Source organism: Aplidium turbinatum, chromosome 11 (assembly GCF_918807975.1).
Source record: "Aplidium turbinatum chromosome 11, kaAplTurb1.1, whole genome shotgun sequence".
NCBI lineage: Eukaryota > Metazoa > Chordata > Ascidiacea > Aplousobranchia > Polyclinidae > Aplidium > Aplidium turbinatum.
This window is the reverse complement of record NC_137482.1, coordinates 4,066,186-4,091,725: the sequence shown is the minus strand read 5'-3', so window position 1 is coordinate 4,091,725 and position 25,540 is coordinate 4,066,186. Positions and strand designations below refer to the sequence as shown.

Sequence of the window (25,540 nt, the reverse complement as noted above, 5' to 3'; positions counted from 1 at the left end):
AGATAGCGACGATTTATCGACCCACAACTACATGGGTATCGAACTTTAATTGCAAGTTTAGAATTGACCATCTTACCTGCATCATAAGCAAATCAGGGTGCGAGACAAACCCATTTTATTTAAACTTTGAACTCCCTGGTGTAGGAAGATCTTCAGAAGAGGCAGCGAGAGCGCGCTCTTCGACTGAAGGAGGAGCAGATGAAACGAGCGAGAGATGAAGCTCGTGTCAATCATCTCAAAAGGTCATCCGAACTTCTGGAACCGAAGAAAAATGAAGACCCTGTTGTTTCCAAGCAACCTGTACGTAGCGTGCGATGTGAAAAACTAGGATCTTGTTTGGTTAGAGTCGAAGTAAAGCAGCTGTCTACTTTAGAATCTGAGATGAAAAAAATAACTAGTACCGCTTCATTTTTTGTGCTTTGTCCCAATGCAAAATACACCTTTGTAAAAAAAAAAAACGAATTCTGTGCGCCATTGTAGTCTAACATTTGTTCAGAGGGCATGATGAGCAACAAAATATAACTTCTCCTGTTAGTTTCATTAATATTTCCAGTTATATTCAATCATTTTCAGCCTGTGAGAGCCCACTGCAGAGCGTAAGCCCTTTTTCATGCCAATTTACATGATTATGTGCTAGTTGGTACCAATTGGTTGTATTGCATTGTTTGTCAATGTCGTCCCTCCATCTCACTTTTGGTTTTCCTTTCTTTCTTTTGGTTTCTCGTGGTGTATATTCAATAGACCGATGTTAATGTGATATATTATCCAACTCGTTATCTCTTAAGTACTCAATGTCTATTAACCAGAAACCATCATTTGTGAACGAAAGAGATCGTCCTGTCTCAGCAGCTTATGGTGACCGTGGGAACTACGATAAATATCACCAGTATCTCAATAAACTCGAACAAGGAGACAGGTTGGTGAGAATCGCAGTGGAACATTGAATTGTTTTTCTGGTTGTTGAAACCATTTCATTCCCAGACAGCAAAGCAATCGTTTTTTACATTGATTCAACGTCTGCAGATGCATAACTAGAGTTAAAGTTAAAGCTTAATTTTAGCCATTGACTAACATTCTCTTCTTCGAAGGCTTGGAGCAGCTGATTTTGCAGCCCCAGGTCTGAATCGGGTCAAAGAAGCATGGGAAGACAGGCACAAAGGACAGGCCGCTATTCTTGCAGCCCAAGCCAATAGGTTTGTTGCATCTAATAGGCATGTTGAAGATAAATTTTAGTTTTGCAGCTCTGGCGTGATGTAATTTCAGTTTTTTGCAGTAAATTATATTATTTATAAAGCCTTTATGTGGGAAGCCTTCATGTTGCCATTTCTTGAGTTAATTTTAATTTTGGGGTGAAGTTTAATTTTGTTTGTCTCATCTCTGATGTACAAATTCATTTCCATGGTCGATTGGTGCGTGTAGATTGAAGCGTCATCTTTCAAATTGCACAGGCACAGCCACAAGAGGAATTTGCTCTGAAATAGATTTGACCAAACATTGACTGCTACTACGCGGTTTTCGACCCTTTGTTTCTCGTATAGTCAGCATTGGACGTCGGCAAACGTCGATCCCGGCATGACGTAGACCAGTGTTTTTCAACCTTTTTTGAGCCACGGAACAGTTTATGCATTAAAATAATCTTGCGGAACACCAAACGAAATTTTATAATGATGCAATAATATAAACAGCACAACAACAATTTATTGGCTGTCAGCTTTCTCAGTGCGATATCTGGGCCTGTTTGGATGAGCACAAAGCTGATATTCGGGCAGGAATTGCAGAAAGACAAACGCGAAGCTCTTCCTCAACAGTTCTCAATTTTTCTCGTTTTTTAACTTTTATAGCAGTCATGCTTGCAAAACTCATCTCACACAGATAAGTTGTTGAAAATGGAAGCAAAGTCAAAATAGCATTGTTTGCCACAATAGGAAACTCCTTGGAAGTCATCACCCAAAAACGTTCCAAAGGTAGATCGGAAAATCTCAATCTTAACGTGCGATCTTGTCTAAGTTGAATAAATTCTTCTTGCTCCTGTACAGTCATGACTTTGTCAAAAGCTGTTGCTGAGCTGTAAGGATCCCTGACCCAGTCAAAGCGTTCGGTAGGAGCAGAAGGGAAATAAAAAGACAGTTTCTCCTCGAGAGTTTTCAAATAATTAATACAATAATTTTTGATATTATGATGCAATAATTAAAACTTTCTTCGTTTCAACCTGAAATGCGCTGCTTTTTGCGATCGCGAGTGACCTTTGATCAGCCTTCAGCCGGCGAGAAGCGCTCGCTGTTGTCATGGCCTGTATTAAAGAACGCCATGAATAATAGCTATTTGTGCACATTAATTGTGTCAAAGGAGTGATTTTCGACCGGTGTTCCATGGAACACTAGTCAAACTAATAAATTTCTTGCGGAACACCTGACGATCTTTCACGGAACACCAGTGTTCCGCGGAACACCGGTTGAAAATCACTGACGTAGACAATCACAGATGACATTAGCTGGAGTATAATCCATCCAAGTTGGAAACTTTCACTAACAGATGACCTCTAGAACCCAGGTTGAAAACCGCTGCCTTGAGCCTTAACATTTTATTGATTTGTCTTTATAGAATGGCCGCGGAACAGGCAGCCAACAAGGCGCAGGTTGTTAGTGAGTACCTTCTGCGCAAACGGGAAGCAGAGATGAACAAAATGAAAGGAAATTACTTGCAAAAGGTTTGGTTTGTTCATTATTTTTTGCCAATATTGCTTTGCTTCGCGCGTGATACCCAGTAGTTTGTAACTTGTTCATTGTTTAGGCATAGTTGCTCCACCTGTACTGTCTTCTATGGAAACTTTGTTTCAAAATTCCGAAAAGTATTTACTCGCAGCTTTGAAGTTATTTACGCTACCTGTATTAAAAGTAGTCTAAAAATAATATTGCGGAATAATGTTGCAACGAAAGAGTAAATTTCATTTATCATAAAATTTATATAGGGCTAGGGCAATGGATCATGGGGAGATGGACTGTGGATACAAGTGTTTTATGCCACAAAATTGCAAAAGCTTTTTTAGCTAGTTTTTGGATCCACAAAACGGTTCAAAGCGCTGTTGTTGACTTTAGCATCAAACCAAGCAGAAAATGCTGTGAAGTTGGCCAACTTTGGAACGCAGTAACATTTTCACATTGAAATTGTTTCGTTAAATTCGCTAATTTTTCAGGACGTTCCATCCAGGCATCCCCAGGTCGGCGTAGAGGCTGCTCTGAAGCCTTACGCCGCTGGAGGACTTGTCAAAGGTGAACTATTACATTTGTCATAGCAACTCTATGTTATCAAATAGATAATGCATGTAATAGACTATCATGTTTTGGCTTATTATTTGGAAAAACCTTTGAAAAATCAGGTGGTCTTCACCACTCAGCAGCATCATGCAATAGTAGGTTTGACTTTCGCAGCTGTGCATAGCTAATGGATGCTTGTTTTTATGTTATAAGAAAAAACGACTTACTTTAGCAAATACATACTTATAAGCGCAGTAATATTTTCCAGGAAAGAAATCTGAGGATCAATATCTCGCACGGCTGCAGCAGATTCGTTTGCAAAACTACAACGAGCGAAAAGCTTTGAAGAATAAAATGCTTGGCAACAAGAAAGCTTACAAGGTAGGCCAGCAACTACGCTCAAATGCATACCTAGTAATGTTAATGTCATCATATTTCTACGAGTGTGGTGCTGTCGAACATACAATCACCCTTATCATGAACGATTGTACTATTTTTTGTTTGCCAAGTAGTAGTAGTAGCAGCAGTAGTCCAGTTTTAATCCGGTGATGTCCCCATTACCGAGGGTGGCCGGATTCACCTCCAAGTCCCGCAATCGCCTTCACACCCTGCCTCCAAATCGATCTGTCTAACGTGTCCTCTCTTGTCAACTGACCTTGCTGCTTTCCTTCTCAACTTGCCTTTTCCGCATTTTCTTGGGCAAATAGAGCAAACAGTCTGCCAGGTTTATGTGATATCAGAGGTAGCCCCAAAGGCGCGAAGGACGATGAGCGCTGCTTCCATCACGTTCATGACGTAACACGTAAATGTGTGACTAAACATAAGTCAAGAAAGTTGAAAATTATTTTCTGATATAATTAAGTCCAAGCAATGTGATTTCCAACATACCAAGCAATGTGATAGAAAACCTAATATAATTGAATATGTGATAAAAAGTAGCAACCTAGGCTTTAAGAATTTTTTTAAATTCTATTTTGTGCGTTTGAATGAAAAATGATGTTTTCTGCGGTCTCGTGTATTTTTTATGTTCGTGGTGCACCAGAGCAAACTAAGCAACAAACTCATATTCCATTTTAACTTTATTGTTTCCGCTAGGTGGAGCCATCTGGCGAGGATGAGGAGAGCCAAGAGGTCAGGAAGAAGAAGCTCAACGCTCTCCAGCAGCAAGCTCAGGATCGTGCAAGGTTGCTGCAAGCTAATATCGAGAAAAGAAGACAAGTCCTTGACGCCAAGGAAGGCATGAATAGAGATCCCGTCCAAGTAAGTGTCTGTCAGCTTGAAAACCGGCCGCAGTCCCTCGAAACCAATTTTAACCAAGATTACATTTCAAATAGGAAAGGTGTGTTCTGTGCCGATGAATATGAAGGCTCAACGTTGTATAAACTTCGTTTAAAGTTAAAATTTTAAATCCCATCTGGAGTTCACATCTCATGGTCTTTGAGCAATACTGTTGCTACACACCTGCATATTTTCGCCGAGTTAGGAATGATTTCGAAAGCAGTTTGCTTTCAGCCAATCCTAACACGCACCCAGCTGCACGTGATATACAGTAAAACTGTATGAGTGTATGCTACGCTATGTGGAGGGTAGGTGTGTTAGGTAGTGATACACCGGAGACAAGATTTTGGGCGGAGGCAGGTTGTTCCGGCCAGAGGATTGCAACTCCGACCCGAGGCCAGAGCTTTCGGCCTTTGTTAATATATATTACATGAGGTAATGAACTTTTTAAACAAGCGGTTGGTTGTGTTAGAAAACACAAGCTGTGTTTTCTATTTACCTGATGTATAGTATTGTTTTTAAGATATCAAAGATTTTTATTGACTTCCTTGAACCCATTTTCAATCTTACATGTACATTTAGGACCAATGTTACGGCCAACATATGTAATTGTGTATTCTTGCATTACTACAATACTACAATAAAACACAAAATTACATTTATCCAAGGTCATGCATTTGACCACAGCCATACACACAGTTAGCACACACACCTCCAACTCCGAGCCGGAGTTGAAAAAAGTGGCCCCAACCGGAACTTGAGTTTGTTCCATCACTACTGTTAGGTTGTGTGATGATAGTTAATATCCAATAGCGCACTAACAAAGCTGATGTGATCAACGTATGGTAGATGACATGGTATCGGTCCTTGCATCAGTTGAATGATAAATCAAACGTAGCAGGGGCCACGGTCGTAAACATAGATCTATATATGTTTATTGTTTAGTGTACGCATAATTGCCACCTTATTGTCAACTGTTGTCGATTATTTTCTTGACTTTTCTTCATGCGTTGAGATTTTAGATTTTATTTTTGATTGCTGCATATAATTTCTGGGATACGTTGTCTCACGATGTGCAAATATATTTCTAATACTCATTTCACAATAACAATAAATTATATTTGCTGATCATAGGCACAAGCAGCCAGCCACCCCGACGAGCGGCCCTCTAAAGGAGGTGCACGCGATATTGTCAACCCCGATGAGAAACCGGTCATCTATAATCCTAATCCGATCAGCGTCACGCAGGCTCTTCATGCGGTCGGCGCCCCTATAGTCCAGGAAGAGACAAAAGAACCCATTCAGAAATTAGATCACAAAGTATGGCTTCCACTTTTTAAATCTCTAAATAAACTGTGCAATATTTTCTCATGCTTTTGTTTCTTCGTGAAAGTGCTCTCGAAAGATTTAGTTGAAATTTTGTTGCCAAGTAGAGTTAAAATGGGCTTAACCATTACCAACGAGATAAACATTGTTCGAAAGGTCCCATGACCACGTAAAGGTCGGGAAACGATGCTTTGTTTAAAGTCTCTTTTGTTTCTAAAGGTCATACCTGCAAGCAATGCAACCTTGATTTCTACTCGCACTGGGTTGATATTTCTATTGCTATGATGGTTATGCCAATTTTGAAAAGCACATGTATTTACATGCGTTTTTACTGCTATTTTTCAGATTTTAAGTCCGTCCCGAGCGGAGGACCCTGCTCTTCGAAAGAAGATCTTACAGCGCGTCAATGAAAGATTTAGCGTCGATTTTGAAGATGAGGAGCCACAAGAGAAAAAGGATGAAGAAAAGAAAGAAAAGTATTTAAAATTCCTGGATAATTTAAGGAAATAACGATTTAGCGTCTGTTGTACATCGACGCAACATTACAACAGGATAGTTTGACTCATTGTGCATGGCACTACTCATAGAGCAAGGAGTTCGAAACTAGGTTTGTTTGTCGCAATTTTCGTCATGAAATTTTGCACCAAAGAGATTTCCTTTTGCTTTGCAGATCTGAGACAACTCGACCTCTCCCCAGACCGTTGCCTGTTTTGCATGAGCGCAATCAGGTATTTAACTCCTTCATTGCTTCGTAAAGTTGTTCAGCTTTTGTCTTGAACCACTTTGCGGACTTGCATTTTAGCACTCAGAGTGTGCGTTTCAGAATCGGTAGGTGTAGGTTCAATGTTCTGACGGGTTAGACCTATGTTCAATGTTCTGACGGATTAGACGTAGGTTTAATGTTCTGACGGGTTAGGCGTAGGTTCAATGTTCTGACGGGTTAGACGTAGGTTCAATGTTCTGACGGGTTAGACGTAGGTTCGATGTTCTGACGGGTAATACCAAAACCCTTCCAAGGTGGTACGAAATATTCTTGCTTTCCACTCGGCGAAGGAACAGATTTGGGGGATTAATGTACTCAGATGCACGTCTGTATGGCCGCACTGACACTGTCTGATTTGTAAAGCGCTGATAGCAACGAGTATCTGCAATGACCAGAGCATTGTATAAAAATGATTATTTGATCATCATTATTAAACACTTCGGCGACGTTATTTTGCTTATACGTCATTTAACTTCAATGTGAGATGTTGTTCCGATGTAAAATTAAATCAAAATTAACATTTACAGGTCACCAATGCAGCCCCACGCAAGGCTTGGGGTAAAGATGCCAACATAGGAAATATCATCTCTGAGATGCCCCTCCAAGAAATCACAGTTGTCATTGGAGGTGAGAAATTCTAAGTAATCCTGAAGTTAGCTACAGATTACTTTTATTTCGTTGCCAAATATAGAGTCTCGCAGTGCATGATAGTAACATAGTCCGATGGCTGCAGCACCTGGTTGGAACAATGTGACTGCTATCATCTCATACGCAAGAAGAAGAATACTAGCTTAAATTGACCTCTCATGGCTTCCTAAATGTGGCGTCTATGCTTGGTGCTGCAGTCGAAACGTTATTTCGGCCTACAGGTGACGTCAGAGTGGCTTTTGTTGTCAATCCTTTCTTAGCTGTCAACCAGATCCTGTTTAAGAGGATGGTGGATTTTTGTTGGTTTGGTGAATAGTGAAAAGACATTTTCGATAACCCTGGAGCTACTTTGGTATGGGGGCTTGGGGGGGTCAAGAATAGAAAGAATGCAGTTCAAACAAAACACTTTTCTCTGAAAAAATAAATGAGAAAAAGTTGGTATCAACTTTTTTCTTTTATCCAGAACCACGGTTTCTTGCTCGTATCCATCGCTTGTATCTTGATCGACGTGTGAACATTTGGACCACATAAGGGTGCAATAGCGGGATTTAAGAATGCGTTGTTTAAACAATATATTGTGTGTTTTGGTACTTGCGATATTCAATCAACCAAAAATTACGTCAAATTGATGCTAAAAGAACGAACCAATGTCGTTCAGGCAAACCCGACGCTTCATCGCCACAGCAAATCTCCTCCACCGCCTCTTCGGAGGAGCCTCCTGCTCCTGGGAAGAGGAAATGGGCCGTTCCTAGTGGAACGTTCATCCAAAAACTCAACCAGATGACCCTCCACACCCCAACGCTGACCCTTCCCCCGGGAACTGACCAGGGAAAAGGTAGAACGTGCTTTCGCTTGTGACACTAAAGATTTTATTAATAAAAAATTCTATCAATAATTGTGACGAAGACCGCATAAGATTTGACTGCAAAATTGTCTTGTGTGCATTGCATTGTATAGATGTAGTTTATCGCTGCAAGGAAGCTCCTCTCGACAAGTCAACAGATATGATATTTGCTCAAAATCACAAAGCTGTATATGCCAAACGAGCAATCATGCCCCAATAAGTCATGTATTACTGTTAGAATTATTTTACTGATACAAACTTCATCATCTTACGCTAATCTCTGCATTATTAGATAACCAAGGGTTTTTTCTCATTTGTTTATTTGGTAATTTTAAGCCACCCAGCTCGTGGTGCAACGTATGTCACGTGACTACTTCCCTTAGTGACGTGGCCTTGTGTAATGTTAATATTTTAGTTCAAGCAGAGGAACAGGCTTCGTCTACAGTTTCTTCGTGTTCCGACGTATCCAACGATTCTCAAAATGTAATTGTTGAGGTAAGTGTCACTGAGGGAAAGTATTTCAACTAACTTCGCTAACAAACGTTAAGGAACCGTCGTGCTTTTTAGCTTAAAAGGATATTTTCCGTTAATATTGACTGTAAATTACCTTTTATGTTTTATTAGCCGATCTTGAACATCTGCGGCTTGCTGGGTTGATCACACGTTTTCACTGGTTTATCATGAACTTAGTTTTTGCTGAATTTTTAGAAACAAACTGAACCCAAGCCTTCTGTGGCTGTCAACGAAAAAACTGTTGTCTTGCGCAAGAGCCCCGTGGAAAACCAAGCAACGTCCAGTCAAGCGAGACCTGACAAGCAGTTAGCCGCCAAATTTCAACCAATCAAGAAGCTAGGCACGTACGTCATCAAGTCTGTCGACGTAGAGAAGCCAGAGGTGCTTGAAGGCGACGAAGCAACCTCCGAAAGTGTTGATGCCAAGATGGAGGGAGATGGGTCAACTGTAGCGCCCTCTGACCAGGCTCTAATAAGTGAAACCAAACCGCAAGACGGTGCTGGAGAAGTTAAAGGAGAAAGTTTTCCCGAGAAATCGGAAGAATCTGAAAAAGTTCATTATGCGAACGGAAACCCTGTTGACGCAGACGCGATTACCGAAAACGATATTGAAGAGATTAAATTTGAAAACGAATCTAAAACCTCTCCGCAGCAAGCAGCTGAATCTACAGCTTGGTCGGATGAGATAAAACCAGCGAAAACTCAATTAAAGCCTGCTCTGCCACCAAAACCGCCTCTTCCTAAGCCCCAAACTCTTCCTAAGCCGCAGGACCTTCTAGAGCCTGCAGTGAGACCCTCCTCAGCTGAGATTATGCGTGAGGAGGACGAGATGATCCCAGAAAAGGACACAGCCAAAGAAGAAGCTGAAGCTGAAAGGTAATACTTTTTAACAATTGATAAATCTTTTATCATTTACTTTTCTATTTTAGTTTAGCTAAACTAAATAAGACATTTAAACATTTTTCGCTCTGGGTCAAAGCGAAACAGCCATCAAATAATGAGCATTACAATACTTAGTGTGGAACAACAATTGGTTTACCAATTAGCTTATGGTGCCGGAGTGGAACCTACTGTTGGTTTCTGAAAAATGGCTTTATATATCTTTTATATGCTTAATTCATGAACATTCTGTTTGATATTTTATAGTTTCTCTACTCCAAGCTATACAGTCCCCGTACCGAAGCCATCTATATGCGCAAGTCCATTGTTTTCTAAAGTGCACCAACTTCATACAGAAGGCGCAACCACTTCACCGCTGCCGAAGGTAGGTCAATATTTGATGGCATTATTTAAATTGATTTAAATTTAGTAACTTCGAATCTCCGTTGAGGTGTAGTTTTAATCAGAGCTGCGTAACATTTTATTTTTGGAGATGTGTCGCTTGACACGCGATGTCGTACTCCTCAAGTTTTTAGGCCTAAGTTTTGTATTATGCGAACATCTACTTTCATTCTTTGAGAATTAAAACATAAAAATGCTACTCACTCTGAATATAAGTGAATGTATAAGGCTCGAAACTTCCATGAGGAGGTTTAGAAATAACACTTTAGTTTGAGTTCATAAACTGCAGCTTAGTGATGTCTTTCGGTATATCATCTCTAGATTGACAAGTTGGAAGCAAAAGAAGAGACCAGTCCATTGAGTAAGAGCCTTTACGCTACAGCGAGCGACCAGATGTTGATGAAACTCACATTGGGACATTTTGATTCTCCAAACCCCAAAGTAAGGACGTTTGTCTCATAAACTTGCTAATTTTGGAAATAAAAATGGAGGACTACAGTTTCACGGATTGTACTCTTAAAAGACATGTGAGCCCACTGCCCAACTTTGTTCTTCGTCTGTATGGTTCTATTAACTTTGTTTTCGATTGCATAGCCGAGTGGTGATTGCTTTTGTTTGACACTCGAAAGGGCGGCGGTTCGACACCTATCCAAAGCACTCAGTTGTGGCTTTGGCAAGACGGAAACTCTTGAAAATGGACATAAAAGACGTAAAAGACGTAAAAGGCGTAAAAGGCGTAAAAGGCGTAAAAGACGTAAAAGACATAAAAGATTCTTAACTTCTTACTAACTTAACCAACAACCTCACTCACGGGGTGTACGCCTTGATACGACAAAAGACGTTGCCTGGTGCTGTGCTGGTTACATCCCCTTAGTTACATCGACCTCTTTTAATTCAGCTCCTACGGACCTGTTCTTTGCCGGATCTCCAAAATGCGGTTAAAGATGAAGAGGATGATGAGGAACCAACAGATAAAGATCCGGAACTTTCTTCGGACGTTGATGAAGATTTTCAAGGAATATCCGTTGTATCTTCCATGAACGACACTAACTTTGATGAGGATGAAGAATCTAATCTAGAGAGCACTTTGAATGGAGTTTCGGAAGCAGCATCTGATGATGATGAAGACATGGATGATCTGAGAGCTAACTTAGAGAGTGTTCTCCTTAGCTCAGACGCTGCAGGTGAATTTGTTCGTACCATTTTCACAAAAATGATGTAAAACGTTCCAGTAGACTTAGTTTTTCATTTCGTCCAGAAATTACTTCAATTTAGAAACGGTCATAACTTTTATGAAATAAATAAATTTGTAAAGGATTATTACGACTGCGTGTGTAAGCACACTTTAAAAACGTTTTTATTGATAAACTTTGCTTTTTGTTGATGCTTCATTTTTTGTCAACATTGTTTCTTCTGATTGTTATTTTGTCATTGTAAAACCGCATCTACTGACGCGTTCATTGTTAGACATGCGCTGGTGGATTTTTGCTTAGACGTCGAGAATGTTTTGTATTATTTCATGTTTCATTTCATCGTGAATTTATTTTTTATTTTTGTTTTTAGAATCGGAGTCTCCTTCTTACTCGGCTAAAGAATCTACATCAGTGATGCTCCAGGATGAAGAGGATAGTGAAGGAAGCACCGGAAGTCAGGGAAACGCCAATGAAGAATGGCAGTCGGGTATATTATTGGCGGATGAATATTATTGCTGGGCCACTAATTTGCTTCAGAAAATTTCTTATTTCTAAACTGCTGTTCCTGATGACACAATGTCGCCAGAAAATTCTGACTTACCCACCTCTTTAGCCGGCGTCCAGCTTGACTCGATACGCAAGATGAAACTCCGTTATCAGCCAGCACGGTGGCTGGAAGGTCGAAAAGTCGCATTCAAAAGATTTTGATTCGAATCCCGACCCGTCATAGGAAAAACTTACAAACCGATCATTTCTATGCATTGTGCGTCACAGTCTTGGGTTGTGAGACAGGATAAACTCACATCTGTGCTATCGTAGGTTAGGCTCTTCTGGTTATGCGCCAATTCAAAGCCGTTCAATAACAACGGTTTTGTACGGATGTCAAATGGCAGAGAGATTTTGAAGACCATGACGTCTGTGTCAGATTAGGCACACAATCAATCAATCAAACCTGTCAACTCGACATCCCCATCAGATAAATCAAACGAGTTTGAAATTTTGAGGCACTGCTGTCTCCAATGCTTAATCTTTGGAGTTTTGGCTCTTCGTTTTCAAATTCAGTTTGTTTTCTTATCCCGCTGTGCTCGCACGACCGGTTGGAACCGACTCGGTTTATACCCAGACAGCAAATCAGTCGTTTTTTACATTGATTCAACGTAAAAAACGACTGATTTGCTGTCTGGGTATCAACTTGCACATTCCTTGTTGCTAGTTTCTCTTCCATTTGTTTGCAGATAGCGATTCGTTTACGGATTCGGAATCAAGCGACCACGATGGGGATTCGGACACTGAGAGCGTCTTCTGCAGGTTAGAGCACAACAGAGAAGAACTAGAATGGGAACTTGGCTTCGAAAAGTTTCTAAAGGTTTATAGAAGCGTCCAGGTACAAAGCTGCGGATGACACAATTTTGTTGAGAAATTTGGTATTTTTATCATTTCTTAATGAGAAAAGTTAACAAATAATTTTAATCAATCACTGCAGTCCGATGGGAGTTAGTTTGTAGGTGATTAGCACCAACTTAGTACAATTTGGTAGTAGCCTTATGTAACCTTTGACCTTTTATGACCTCATCATGTGATAACATTGCCAGGCGATTCACGAAGATGAAGACGAAGAGGTTATGGAATGTCAGTCACGTGTCAAAGCGTTGCTAGGAGAAAAGCACGACCACTACTACAAGAGGATATTGCAGTTGGTTATGGCGGATGGGGCATATTGTGAAGGTGAGTTCTTGATAGCTAACTCCGCTTTTCATACATTTTTATTGCACTGGTGTCAGTTGGATGTATAATTGTATAATGATCATTTTTAAAAACCAAATAACGTATGGTCACGTTTATAACCTTTCATGAGATTTTCCGGCCTTTTCACCCCTAAAAGCCCCGTCAAGTCGTTCAGCCCACTAGGGCTGGTACCCCAAGTATACTTTAGTTGCATTCCGATGTGCCGATGCAGAGATATTCATTTTTGAGCTTCATATTGCACTTCGGTGACTTTGCGACCAAATTCCATTCATTTTCACATCCCATTGGGCCTACATTGTTGTCGTTTTTGATTGTTCTTTTTTAGTTGTTTTGTTGTGTTTTTTTATGTACTGTATAGTTTTTGTTAGCGCCATATTTTAGTTTTCAAGATTTTGCTCGCTTGATCGAATTCGTCTTCATGAAGCGTCATCCAGTGCGGTTGATTGATAACGTCGACCAAATTCAGCCAACCAGCTTTGCTGCTAATAATTTCTTTGAATTAATGAATCGTTCTTTCTCCCTCAGATAACGATTGACCGACAAGTTGGAAGACATGGACATTTTTCACAATTCCAACGACCCGTGCCCCCAGACACCAAATCAAGCGTTTTTTTACGTTGATTCAACATAAGCAGACGTTGAATCAATGTAAAAAACGTTTGATTTGCTGTCTGGGCCTGTCACCACTTGTTCAGTTGAGAAATGAATCTTTCGAACATATTCTTGCTCAGTTACATGTTGAATTTCGATTATTTTTGTATTTTTCTTTGATTGTTGCCACCTGAAAAAGTGTACAGGCGGCTTAGAGATTGTCTACGCTGAACGACAATGTTCATTATTTCAAGACAATTCACTTTCCTTTATTGCCGAACTTTTTGTTTGGTGAAACAAAGACCTGGTGTCACGTGACTGGTGACTTCAGCGAACAGGGAAGTTTATTTTGTCGAGCTGAAATGATTTCAATTTTCATAAATTTATCATCTTTTCATAACTTCTTTCAGCAACAAGTTGGCATGCATATTTGGTACACAACGGTGTGAAATATTTTACAAAACGGACCTTGTTATTGAGGTTTTCACTCTTGAAGCATTTGCCACCGCAGCTGTATATTGCATTGTAATCTGCATTTTGTATGTTTATAATTGACAAAAATCTATTTAATCAGCATTTTGGCGCTACAGTGAATTGTTTCATCAATGATGCGAGCATTGCTTTAGAAGTATGATGTAAAACTTTTTAAATCTTTATAACCTTCACTATACTTGACGTATTAACGCGTATAGAAAACGTTGAAACTGAGAAATCTGATTCATTGTTGGCGAAACCAGTGTTTTGACAACAAGAACCGTCAATGGTTAGTTACACAGCTTTGGTCGATACTTTGTTGCACCACACGCTGCTGCTGGCACAGTTAACGCTAAGTTGCATTATGCAAAGTGTTGCTCCGGTGCCGTATCCCAGACGTCTGCAGACGTTGAATCAATATAAAAAAACGGTTGATTTGCTGTCTGGGATAGACAGTGCTAATACTTGGTCTAAGTTTCTTGTACAATATTTATTTTTTGTGTATGTTGTTTTTTATGAGTGAGGAAATGGCTACAATCAAAAATTCCACAAAGTTCTCCACTTTCTTTACACGTGGATCCAACCAGAAAATCTTTATTCCCTCATGCTGTGTAGCTGTAGGCGATTGTTTTAACATTTTCTAAACCAGCATTTCTTAACCTTGTTTAGCACTTGCACTCCTAAAACAAGATTTGGAAATTCTGGTACCCCCCTGGGTATCGTTAATTTCGAATCACTAGTGCATGTTGTTTTGCAAATTTGATTCATGGTGGACATTTGGCTTCACTGCTTTCCAGCATCCTCAGGGGTGATAGCACCCCCGGTTAAGAAACTCTGCTCTGAAGTAACTTATAAAACATTGTAATTACCATTAGCGCCCCCTACCGGAGCAAATCGTTTCATGTACGTATCTATACCTTAGATTGCATCTAGTCTATTCTTTGTTTGTTCTTTAATGTTCAACGTATTGCAGATTGCAACCTTGCTTGTGTTGGCTTAGTGCTGTACCTTTTTGCTTTCATATATGCGATGTGTAGTCTATTTCATTCTTCACGCTGTTTTTGTGCTGTGTGTTGTAGCACATGCTTTTTCAGTGGCGATTCAATCGGAATTTTGATGTGTTGGTCCTCAGTGAGATGCGTTACCATTTTTGCATCTTTTCACCGTCGCCAGACGTTGTAACTTTATCTGGTCATACTGCTTTGTTTCATCATAAGCCTTGTCGGGATGTTCCTTGTCGATTGTTGATTCATAATTTTGTAAATTGGTGCTGCACTGAATTAGATCCGCACCAATTTCATATTTTCAATACTGTACCATTTTTAACTGATGCTTAGAATAAATGACTGTGAATGACTATATTCGGTATTGTTTTATAGATATCTGGCTTCCCGTGCCAGAGTTTCGATCTACCGACCTAGTCATGGTCACTAAGATTGACAGTGTAGCCTAAACTTCTGCAGCAAGAATTTCGTCTGCAACCATAGAAAAGTTTGAATCGATTCTAAATCGATCAAAAAAACGCACTGTTCTGTAATTTGATCGCTTTTTTTTATCTTTTTTGTGTTACTGCACTGCAAATCTTGCTGTGTGTAGCCGCTGGAGTCATTAACTCGCGCACGACATGACCAATGCATCTCGTGAAAGGATAGAAGTCAATTTCTAGTCCAATAAGCACAAAAAAAGTGCAAATAATTTTGGAAGCGTGAGTTGGCGAGCTTAATCATGTCTTTCGAGAATTTGATTTTTGCATTTTAATTTGTGAATTTGTCTCGGGAAAATACGCCTTTCCTGATCATGTATGTCACTTTGCTTGACTAAGCTGCTGCTGAAACTTACACAATCAGTTGCTTTGCAGATAGCCCGGTCTGTGGTTGTGCAAATCAATCGGAAATGTTTTTGCCTGAAACTAACTCTGCTATGATTGGAAAGCTCTTATATAACTTTGATCTAAAAAGACTAGTATACACATACAGGACTAATTCAGCTTTCTTTGAGACTCTTTTTTCGTGCGGCATATATTAGGTTGGTAATTATTGTTGTTGTTGCACTCCGGCTGTTGGAAGTGCATCATTATAAATGTTAGGTTGCTCGGATCGAAGCTTGTCTTGTTTACATGACCGCTTTGAATGTTATGGAAGACAACCATAGAAGATGCCCTAATTGTTGTCATGATAGTCTCACTGAACCTATGCCTGTCTACTTTTTGGTACTGGTACTGATTAAGTTAGTATTGTAAACAACCTTGATGCAGTTTTACTTAAAAAATTGTTTTCGGAACGTCAAACAAAAGAAAAATCAAAAAGTTTACAGCATTTGAATAGGTTTGATCTGAAAAAATATTAGATGTGAAGTTGTGAACTAAGCTAAGATGTGGCTTTATCCTGACAGTCGATCATAGCTTTCTTTGCATTCGGCAAAATGGAAGTGTACCGAAATCAGATAATTGCGTCCAAAACAGGCCAAATGTCTTGTACTATTTCTGTCAAGGTTTTTTTTTTTATCAACCGTGTTACCCTGACGTCTGACCAACAGTTTAATGAACCGAATTGATGACTAAACAAAATGTTAAAAAGTTTAATTTGCGCTGTGGCTAATAGGTAGTCTATAATGCAAGTTATATAAAGACATTTGTCACTTCAAGTATAAGGAATACCGTCCTTGCAGCATGGTGGAAGAACTTCTTTGCACAAGGTAGAGAAAAACTTACACTATAGTTCAAAAATTCCAGCAAGAAGACATTAAGGCGACATTAGATTTAGAGCTAGCCTATATGAAAACTTCAATAAAATGTGAGTGAAAACTGCTTGTTAGTGGAAATGTTTCTTCTTAAAGCGGGATAACCTCTTCTGTAGGCTATCCATGTCGGTTGGCATGAGAAAAATTTAAATGTTTGACGTAGGGCTAATCCGTTTTAACCATAAACTACCAAAATTGCAAAAATTTTAATTGCAGAATTTTTTTTAGACCGATATTATCGTTCTAGTTTTAAGAGAACAATTACCAGAATGCTGTTTTCAAAGTTGGTGTTGTGTTTTTGCATTGCCATATCAATGAAGAATATCAATGCCGAAAAGGAAGGCGGTAATGGTGAACTAGAGCAATTGTTGAAAAAGTACAAAGCTGCGTTGGGTCTTTCTCTGAAGAACGCAGAGGAGAATGCGAGCAAAAAAAGAGGTTTCGTGGGAGATGAGGAGTGGGATAAAGATGATGTAGCACACCCACGACGAGAAGCGTCAAAGATGAACAATGGATACACAAGTGTGAAGATGACGGAACCAGGAAAACCACCACGCGGAAATATTGAAAAGCGGAACGATGAAGTGGAATGCGGAAAGTCAGAGTGGCTTGTCTTTGTCGACGGCGGTCAAACATCAGCTTGTGGTATGTATCTTTTTGTTGGAACTTTTAGTTTCAAACTGAAACTTTTAGTTTTTTAACCGGAACTTTTGGTTTTCTTACCGCAACTTTTGGTTTTCTAACCGGAACTTCTGGTGGTATGAGCAGAATATCTGGTTTTGTGATCTAAATTTTCAGTTTTGTAATCAAAATTGTTAATTTTGTACACTAATTGGGACTGTAAAACAGTCAGACTCATGCAGTTTGGCAAACAAAAAGACCAGATTTATCTATTTATAAAATGACCAGTGCGGTCCAGGGGTGACCGCGTGTATACGCGCGGTCGGCACTGGTAGTACAATAATTAATGTTAAATGACGTTTCACCCCGTTAAATCCACCCCGTTAGCTCAGTGGTTACGCGCCCGGCTCAAGAGCACGCGGCGTAAGTTCGACTCTCCGGGTCTGCGCTTGAGTAACGTATATTCAGGACTGTTTTCCATTCAGCGACACCTAGTGAATGGAATAATTCCCCGGCAACAACATTTCAACAATCGGACAACTTCACTCTTCCAATCTCGGTAACCGGCCCTGTGTCAAGAGCCTTGACAAGTAAGCGAAACTACCAGCAATAACCAATCTAGGCTTTGTCAGTCCGAGGATAAAGATTCATAACCAAACCAACGTATTACCCCCAGTAGTTACTTTTGCCCTTTGATAAGTTTCTTTCTGGGTACGGCACTGTGTGCATCAGTGTAAGGAAGATGATAATTGATAATTTACAGTTTTATGAAGGGTGTTGTCATTGTGTTGTTGTTTAGTTCCACCGCGTTGGGCAAGCGCCTACGATCCAACGTATTGCACAAGGATGAGAAATAAGTTAGTCTATTGCGAATGTGATGGATTCCAGAACATACCAGGGATGAAGGAAGGCATAGACACTTGCGTGGACAAAAGTAGGTGTAATGAAAGTTTTGATAGAATAAATCTGTACGTTTTCTTTCACATTGTGCATTGTAGGCTACTGTACTGTAACTTTAACAATTTTAAAGTTGTAGGAGTGCTATAGATAGGCCATCTCGCTGTATATTTAGATCTTTATTAGGCATAAATCTCCATGTATGTTCAAACCTTCGAATGATTAAAACATCGGTTGCTTCAAAAGGCCCTTTGACATAGGACAGTTTTTCTTATGAATCAGCTGATTTCAGTCATGCGACTCAGCACGTGATATTCTGACCGATCTACTCGAAAGATTTTTTGATACAAAAAAAATTAAGTGAATATATCGCCACAAGCAGCGTGGCCTAATGGGTTAAGGTTAGGGCAAGGGCAGGGCCTGATTAAGGCTCACGGGGGCCCGAGGCACAGCTAAGTTTAGGGGCTCCTGTTGGCAATCGCTTTCAATGCAATACCATGTAGTCTCTGCGAATGATGAAATATGGGCTAACAAATAGTTCAAGCAAAACTATAACTTCATAAATTTTAATTTAGCCAATTTACCTACAACTTTCTAACAGGATGAATATTCTTATACTTGTTACAAACATTGTTGGATGAAAAATCTCTATAACAGATTGGAAATTGAGCTCATTTCAATTTCATACTGAAAACACTAGCAAAATATATGCTACATTTGAATTTGAACTAGCAGAGTTTATTAATTGATCCTTGAAACCAGTGCTGTGTTAAACCCTTTGTTGGCCCCGGGGCCAGAATAATTTTGGGCCCTCTATCGTCAAGCAGACCTATAATATTGTGTATATTTTCACTGCACCGACATGGAAATGTGGTTCATTTCAATAGACTTTCTCACCAGTTTAGAAAACAACACAAGTGTAAGTAACCGCAAACACAAGTCTTTCATTTCTTAGCTACACCTTTGCTTGGAATGAAAGCCAAAAGTGTTAACAATTTCTAATAAAAAAAATACTGGAAATGGAACATATCAAACATATCGGTCACGACGCGGTAATACCATCGTACAAAATTTTGACTGTTTGAACTTTGCCGTGTTTGAAAATACCCTATCAATTTTTACATTGATTTTGAAATGGGCCCAACTACAGCAATTGCACTTCAATCCTCACTGAGTGAACTTTTTAGGTATGATGCTTCTTACCAGTATGTTTAAGCATATATTATAACCATTATCGAAGTTTCACCACAAATGTAAATGACCAAAATAATCAAAACAGTTGTGCCAAAAACACTTTGTGGCAATTGGGCCCTTTTTGAATTCATATATTCAATTGCATCAAACCTGTTATATGTTAAATACATTTCTGCAGATCATGTTACTAACGTTATCGCATTTTAACTTTGTTTTTAGAGATGTTTTCTTGTAGTTAGGCCCCAAATTTGTATAATAGGGCCCAAATTTGAGATGTTTTAGTATAATAAGGGCCTAAGTCATCTTCTTAATGGACAAGTACATGCAGTGAACTTTAGCAACTCAAAAAAAAACTTTACTGAAACACAAAAATCTATTATTTGTGGGCCCCTGAGATGGTGGGCCCGAGGTCCGGGCCCCCTTTAAATGGCACTGCTTGAAACCTATAAAAGTATTGACGCCTACGGTACTAAGGTAAAAAAATTGGGGGCCCCCAAAGCCAGGGGGCCTGAGGCCTGTGCCTCGTGTGCCTCATGGTTAATTGGGCCCTGGGCAAGGGAATAGCCATTTCGATTGCGTGGAGTCGATTCCCACCCTCTGCTAATGTTCTTTTTTTTTCTGCAACTGAACCGAGTGCAAGAAGGATCTTAATGACTGTGATCAATTGTTTATAAGGAAAATTGTCCTACCTTTCTTTCTTAACCAATACGCCGCGGCGCAATGGTGGTAGCTGGTTCGCACGGAAAACTGTCCTATTTTAAAGTGGCTACCGCTTCAAAATGCGCCCTGATTTCAAACTACGAAGAAGCTTCAAGATCAAGACGCCCAACAATAAAATCAAGCAACAACGCGGCATTTATCGTAATACAAAAGAAATATAATTAGCCGATGTAATTTTTTTATACTTTCATCTTGCCCCTCGTGTGTTTGCATTCGCCAAAATCCAACAGCATATTGTTTCCTGATATTACCACTTGGTTTTGTCTGCTTCTTGCTCAATAGAACTGCCTCTTTACCAAAATTGCACAATTTATAACAACACAATTTTAGCCCAAGCTCTTCAAAGCGGACGTTGCAGTCAAAAACCTTGCAAGGAACCATACAAATGTGTGGAAACTCAACCTGGGGTGAGGTACGACTGCGTTGAAGGGGACCTAAGTGTTCCCGTCTGGGTAAGAAATTATTAATTTTGTCGCATTCCCAGACAACAAAATCTGTCATTTTTACATTGATTCAACGTATGCAGACATCAAATCAATGCAAAAATGGCGGATTTTGCTGTTTGGGTTACGACTGCTTTGGTATTTCAACCACTATAAGCTACTTTTAAGTTTGTATTATACTTATGGTATGACCATTTGACGACAACATCAATTTACCTGACTTGTGGTCACTGCGTTTATACAAGAAAAAACACAAAATTAACGTCGTTGTTTATTTACGTATGAGATTTTGGGGCCGAGGTTTATCTCTGTCACCCCCAGTTTTACCTTGATAGAAACGGCAGATGAGTTTTACTCAAATAGTGCTTACTCAATGTAAACTGCACGTTCTATTTTGAGTAGGCTGCCTGTACGAACCTTCTGATGCACTCCACACAGAGGTATAGCTGAAAAAGTTTTTTATTTGTTTTTGAATCTTTATCATCCGACTGGGAAAGCTCCTGATAAGTTAATACTGGTAGTTTCGCATACTTGTAGAGACGTTTGACGCAGGGACGGTTACCGAGATTGGCAGAGTGAAGTTTTCCGATTGTTGAGGTATTGTTGCTGGGACATTATTCCATCCATTAAGTGCTGCTGATTGAAGAGCAATCCCTGAAATACGTTGCTCAAGCGCACACCCCGAGAGTCGAACCAGCGCCGCTTGATCTTGAGTCGAGCACTTCACCACTGAGCTAACGGGGCAGGAAGAAGGAAGGAAAGTGTCAAATCTCTTAGGAAGTACATTACAAAAACTGGGGTTCCTATGTACTTATATTTTAGTTAGTTTCACAGTGAGTAGTACACAGATGGCATAGTGATTAATACAACTTATTAATTGGATTTATTGCGAGGAGAATGTTGCTCATGGTAGCTCGAAACTGCTGGTTTTCGCCTGACTCTCTTCAGGAGCTATCGCTAAAATGAAATTAGCCTAAAAGTGATGAAATATTTATGGTAAAAGAAAAAAGAAATATAAATTTGGCTAATCAGGATAATTTAAAATTAACGAAGAAGTTTTAAGGCATAACTGAATTCTTTTTGGCGGCATAAGATTGGGTCAAGAGTTTTTATGAAGATTGTTAGGCTACCAGTGCTGCGACTTATCAACTTTTTACATATTTTAACAGTATGGCGGACAATAACGAAGACGAAGATTTTCATGTTGTGCTACTGAAACAAAAAGCAACAGAAGATTTCTGCATCATCTCTTCATGTCGTTACTTATTGTTTTGGCATTTTTATTGCATGTGGAATTACGTTTACTTTCATTACACCAACAAATGTCATAACGAAATGCAATGGTTTATTTACCGTCGCTTTGCAACGGCTAAGGTCTTTTAGCGGAAGCGCTCGTTTTTAATTTTATATCAGATCTGAGGATGGCGCGGAGTTGGGATGGCGCAGTGGGTAAGGCGCTCGCTATCCAATCATGCAATCCTGGTTCGACTCCCGGCTAAGCTGGTTGTTGACAAACAGCGCTCACCTCTACCCAGGGTTTAATAAATTGAGTGGGCGTAGTTGCTGAAGGAAAGGCGGCTGAGAGAAAGAAACTGGCCACCCTACTCTCGTTAGTGCCGATGGCTTAGTACAATGAGAACCTTATCTTCTCATCCCCCGATGCTTGGATTCAAGTATGCGACTTACCTATCAGATGTGATATGTCGTCCACTGCGTTATGCTGAAAAGAACACAATCGGTACCTTATTCAAATTTTCTGTTTGACCCGATCTGGAATCGATCTCAGATCTCCTAGTACCAGAGCCGAAGGCAATAACCACTCGGCCATTGAGGTGGTGCAAACCCCTTTTATCAACTAACTACACGATCGTGATTTTGTAGCTAGTAGTGTTCTTCCGATGCACATCGCTCACAGGCGTTCCATCTTCCTGACAATATAATTGGAATTTGTCGGAGCTGACCTTGATAGCCTATATTATTTTTACCTCAATAGACGTTGAAACGTTGTATAAAGGGAATTCTAAACCGAAAGCCAAGCACTAACTTGGTACCTAGACGCCTACCAATTACCGCAATGGTTTTAGACATGATGGTTAACTTGCTTGCGACAAAGTTTTTTGTGAGAAAAAAGTGCAACATGGAATCCAATTGTCGGTCTTTCTTAATGGAAACTCCCTACCACACAACCCATGCCCAACTTACCTTGGAGTGAACCTCGATCGGCAATTGACCTATAAACAACACGCTGAAGCACTCCATGCAAACCTATCAGCATGCAAAATATTTCTGAAATGTTTAAGTGAAACATCTCTATACTCCAAAGTCCTCTTGCACTTGTTTAAAGCACTTCCAAATAGACTTCCCCCGCTTGGTGTCGCAGCGTACACACTAGCAAAACTGACACTGTCCTCAACACCACCATGAGTTAACCACCGACTCCCACTGACTTTCTGCCGGTAGCCTACTATCAGGCATTGCCCCAGCTGGACTCCGTAGGGAAAATCACGCTTACAGGCTGGTTTTGCAAGTTATGTCAAGGGATGACTACCTCCTCAACCAGAGGAGTCGTAACATCTTTATTTTCGTAATTATTCTATCCACGTTCAATGTCTTCATGTTACATCAAGAGACCTCTAGAATACGCAAATAATATCATTTGGCGATTATGGACCAGAAGATTGTGGCTGATGGACTTTAGAATTTGTGATCAAACCAGATTGTTGTCTACATTTGTTTCAAAACAAGCAACATTTTAATGTCACAGTCAATTGATCGCAAACCAAAACGACTGCCCGAGAGAAAGGAGAAAATATAGTATTTGACTTTGAAACTTTTACTAAACAATGCGAGTGAAGCATCAGCCGCATATGGTAGCCTAAGCTGACTAAAGTCTATTAAAATTAATGGACAACTTGGTTGGTTTGGTATTGAATCTTTATCCTAGGATTGACAAAGCCTCTGATAGGTCATTCCTGGTAGTTTTGCATACTTGCAGAGACTTTTGATGCAGGGTGGTTGCTGAGATTGACAGAGTGAAGTATCGATTGTTAAAATGTTGATGCCTGGAAATTATTCCATTCACTAGGTGCCGCTGAATGGAGAGCAGTCCTGAAATGCGTTACTCAAGAGCACACCCCGAGAGTCGAACAATCGCCGCTTGATTGTGAGTCGGGCGCTTAACCACTGCGCTAACGAGGTGGACAAACAGGAGACAATATAGTTTTTAAATGCTCACTTCTTATGCTTAATAACGACAAATAAGGTTATCTAGCCTTGAAAATTTATTTTTTGTTGATTGTGCAATGGGCATGATCCTAATAAGAACAGTAGAAATATAAAACGGATAGTCGTTTAACTTGTCGAAAAGAAACTTTTTTTGTTCAAGACAGCTGCTAACTTACAGAATAATTGTCCTCTATAAGATCCTTGGTACTGAATTAATTAGCCTACATCTGCTTTTCAAACCGGGACTGATTTTAATAGTAAATTATTCAGCCATCTCACCTTTGAACCATTGACGCAGGCTCGGTCATCGAGTGAGACAGAGTGAAGATTCTGCTTGTTGAATTGTTGTTGTCTGTGAGTTATTCCATCCACTAGTTGCCACTAAATGAAGAGCAGTTTTTGAAACTAGTTGCTCAAGCGCATACCCCGAGAGTTGAACCAGCACCGTTTGATCTCGATGTTTCCTCATCTGAAGTCAAGCACTTAACTAACTAGGCTATCGGGAGAGAATCTTTAGTACATTTTTAGTAAAACTGAGTAGTTTAGGAAAAGTAGTTTTCAGTCCGGCAGGTGTCGAACCAGGTTGATATGATTATTTCCTAGGTTGGTAAAAAAATACTAGAATGGATTAGAACTGTACATATGAGACAATTTCCAAAATCTTTAAACTTGTTTTAAAGAACATTCAATGAAGAGTACGAACAGTAAATAATACACGACAATAATAAGCATTGAACAGTGAACACGGCTATGCTTCCAATAACATTTCAGTTTCAACAGAGTTTACAAAAGCAGTATCTACTACTCAGGCTGTGTGAAAGTGTTTTTTTAACAAACCTTAATAAAAACAAAAAATTAGTTCGAAACGAAATCAAGATCACGAATTTGTGTTGAAATTTAGAAAGATTTTTGTGCTGGCCCCCTTATAAGTCTGAATATTGGAAAAATCGTTTTGCTTCGAGGTTATAACCGCAGAAAAAAATGCATTTCTTTCGAAATTAAACAAAATTAAGACAAACAGTTTGCGTCGAAACGAAACGAAATGCTTTAAATTTGAAAATATTTTAGCTCGGAACAGAAGCCCGTGCCTGCCTCTACATATTAGCTGCTGTTTGTTATGATTCATTTGTTTAAAGATTTTGCTACACGCCATTGTTAATCAGTAACTTAGAGAAAGGTGACAAATCCGAAGTAGCAGAACGCTAGTTTTACGTTAAGAAACATCACAAGAATAAAACACTGCGAAGTTATGTTCAATTTTATGCTTTTGGTCAAGGCAGTAAATGGAAAGTTTTGAAGTTTTCGCAAGTATTACCTTCATCAAATTTAGACTACGTTATAATTTTGTAATTTAAACACAGCAAAAGTTTCATTGCTAAAGTATTTGAGTTGAGACAGTCGTAATTTTACGCACAAGAGTCGCTTCACACCAAATATGGTGGAGGCCATGTTTGATGTTGTCAGAGGAAGAGGTTTGTGTTCTAAGACTAGGATGGCAATAAGAATCTAATTTGTGGCAATAGAACTAGACTAGGAAACTCATAAAATGTTCAATTGTCAGACACTACAGTACATCTATTTCAATATTCCTTGCTATTTCGATATCAAAAGTTGATTCATTTATGTAAAAGTTGAATTGAATATTAAAATATTTGTCTGAAACGTCACTAACTAACATTGTCATTTTCACCTTTTAGTCAGAACTACAATATTAAGCATCATCAATTTTTATGGCAAAGGTCGTACCCAGATAGTAAAATCCGTCATTTTACATTGGTTTGTAAACGTTTG

The 25,540-nt window shown here is 39.5% G+C and overlaps 2 protein-coding genes across 3 annotated transcripts in view; both read left to right on the top strand.

Moving 5' to 3' along the window:
* The window catches only part of LOC145779848 (serine/threonine-protein kinase Nek1-like), a 34,093-nt gene extending 18,824 nt beyond the window's left edge, over positions 1-15,269 (top strand). The window contains exons 9-29 of one of the 2 annotated variants that reach the window (XR_014290570.1): positions 145-300; positions 807-916; positions 1,089-1,193; positions 2,602-2,707; positions 3,194-3,269; positions 3,523-3,635; positions 4,350-4,514; positions 5,667-5,852; positions 6,204-6,334; positions 6,529-6,586; positions 7,149-7,248; positions 7,928-8,104; positions 8,529-8,608; positions 8,822-9,501; positions 9,772-9,889; positions 10,228-10,347; positions 10,805-11,090; positions 11,470-11,586; positions 12,335-12,407; positions 12,692-12,824; positions 13,371-15,269. Coding sequence is in view for 1 of the 2 variants with exons in the window: in XM_082591504.1 (XP_082447630.1) it covers positions 145-300; positions 807-916; positions 1,089-1,193; positions 2,602-2,707; positions 3,194-3,269; positions 3,523-3,635; positions 4,350-4,514; positions 5,667-5,852; positions 6,204-6,334; positions 6,529-6,586; positions 7,149-7,248; positions 7,928-8,104; positions 8,529-8,608; positions 8,822-9,501; positions 9,772-9,889; positions 10,228-10,347; positions 10,805-11,090; positions 11,470-11,586; positions 12,335-12,483; positions 12,692-12,824; positions 13,371-13,381 (3,177 nt within the window). In the remaining variant the exon portion in view is untranslated. Of the gene's footprint in view, positions 1-144; positions 301-806; positions 917-1,088; positions 1,194-2,601; positions 2,708-3,193; positions 3,270-3,522; positions 3,636-4,349; positions 4,515-5,666; positions 5,853-6,203; positions 6,335-6,528; positions 6,587-7,148; positions 7,249-7,927; positions 8,105-8,528; positions 8,609-8,821; positions 9,502-9,771; positions 9,890-10,227; positions 10,348-10,804; positions 11,091-11,469; positions 11,587-12,334; positions 12,484-12,691; positions 12,825-13,370 lie in introns of both variants that reach the window. The other variant, XM_082591504.1, reaches the window with a different exon arrangement.
* Positions 15,270-16,963: 1,694 nt separating this feature from the next.
* LOC145779734 (uncharacterized) lies at positions 16,964-21,773 on the top strand. The gene is made up of 4 exons (XM_082591373.1): positions 16,964-17,294; positions 18,070-18,204; positions 20,412-20,533; positions 21,694-21,773. The coding sequence occupies exons 1-4, from the start codon at positions 16,964-16,966 to the stop codon at positions 21,706-21,708; spliced, it is 603 nt and encodes a 200-aa protein (XP_082447499.1). The 3' UTR covers positions 21,709-21,773.
* The last annotated feature ends 3,767 nt before the right edge of the window (positions 21,774-25,540 follow it).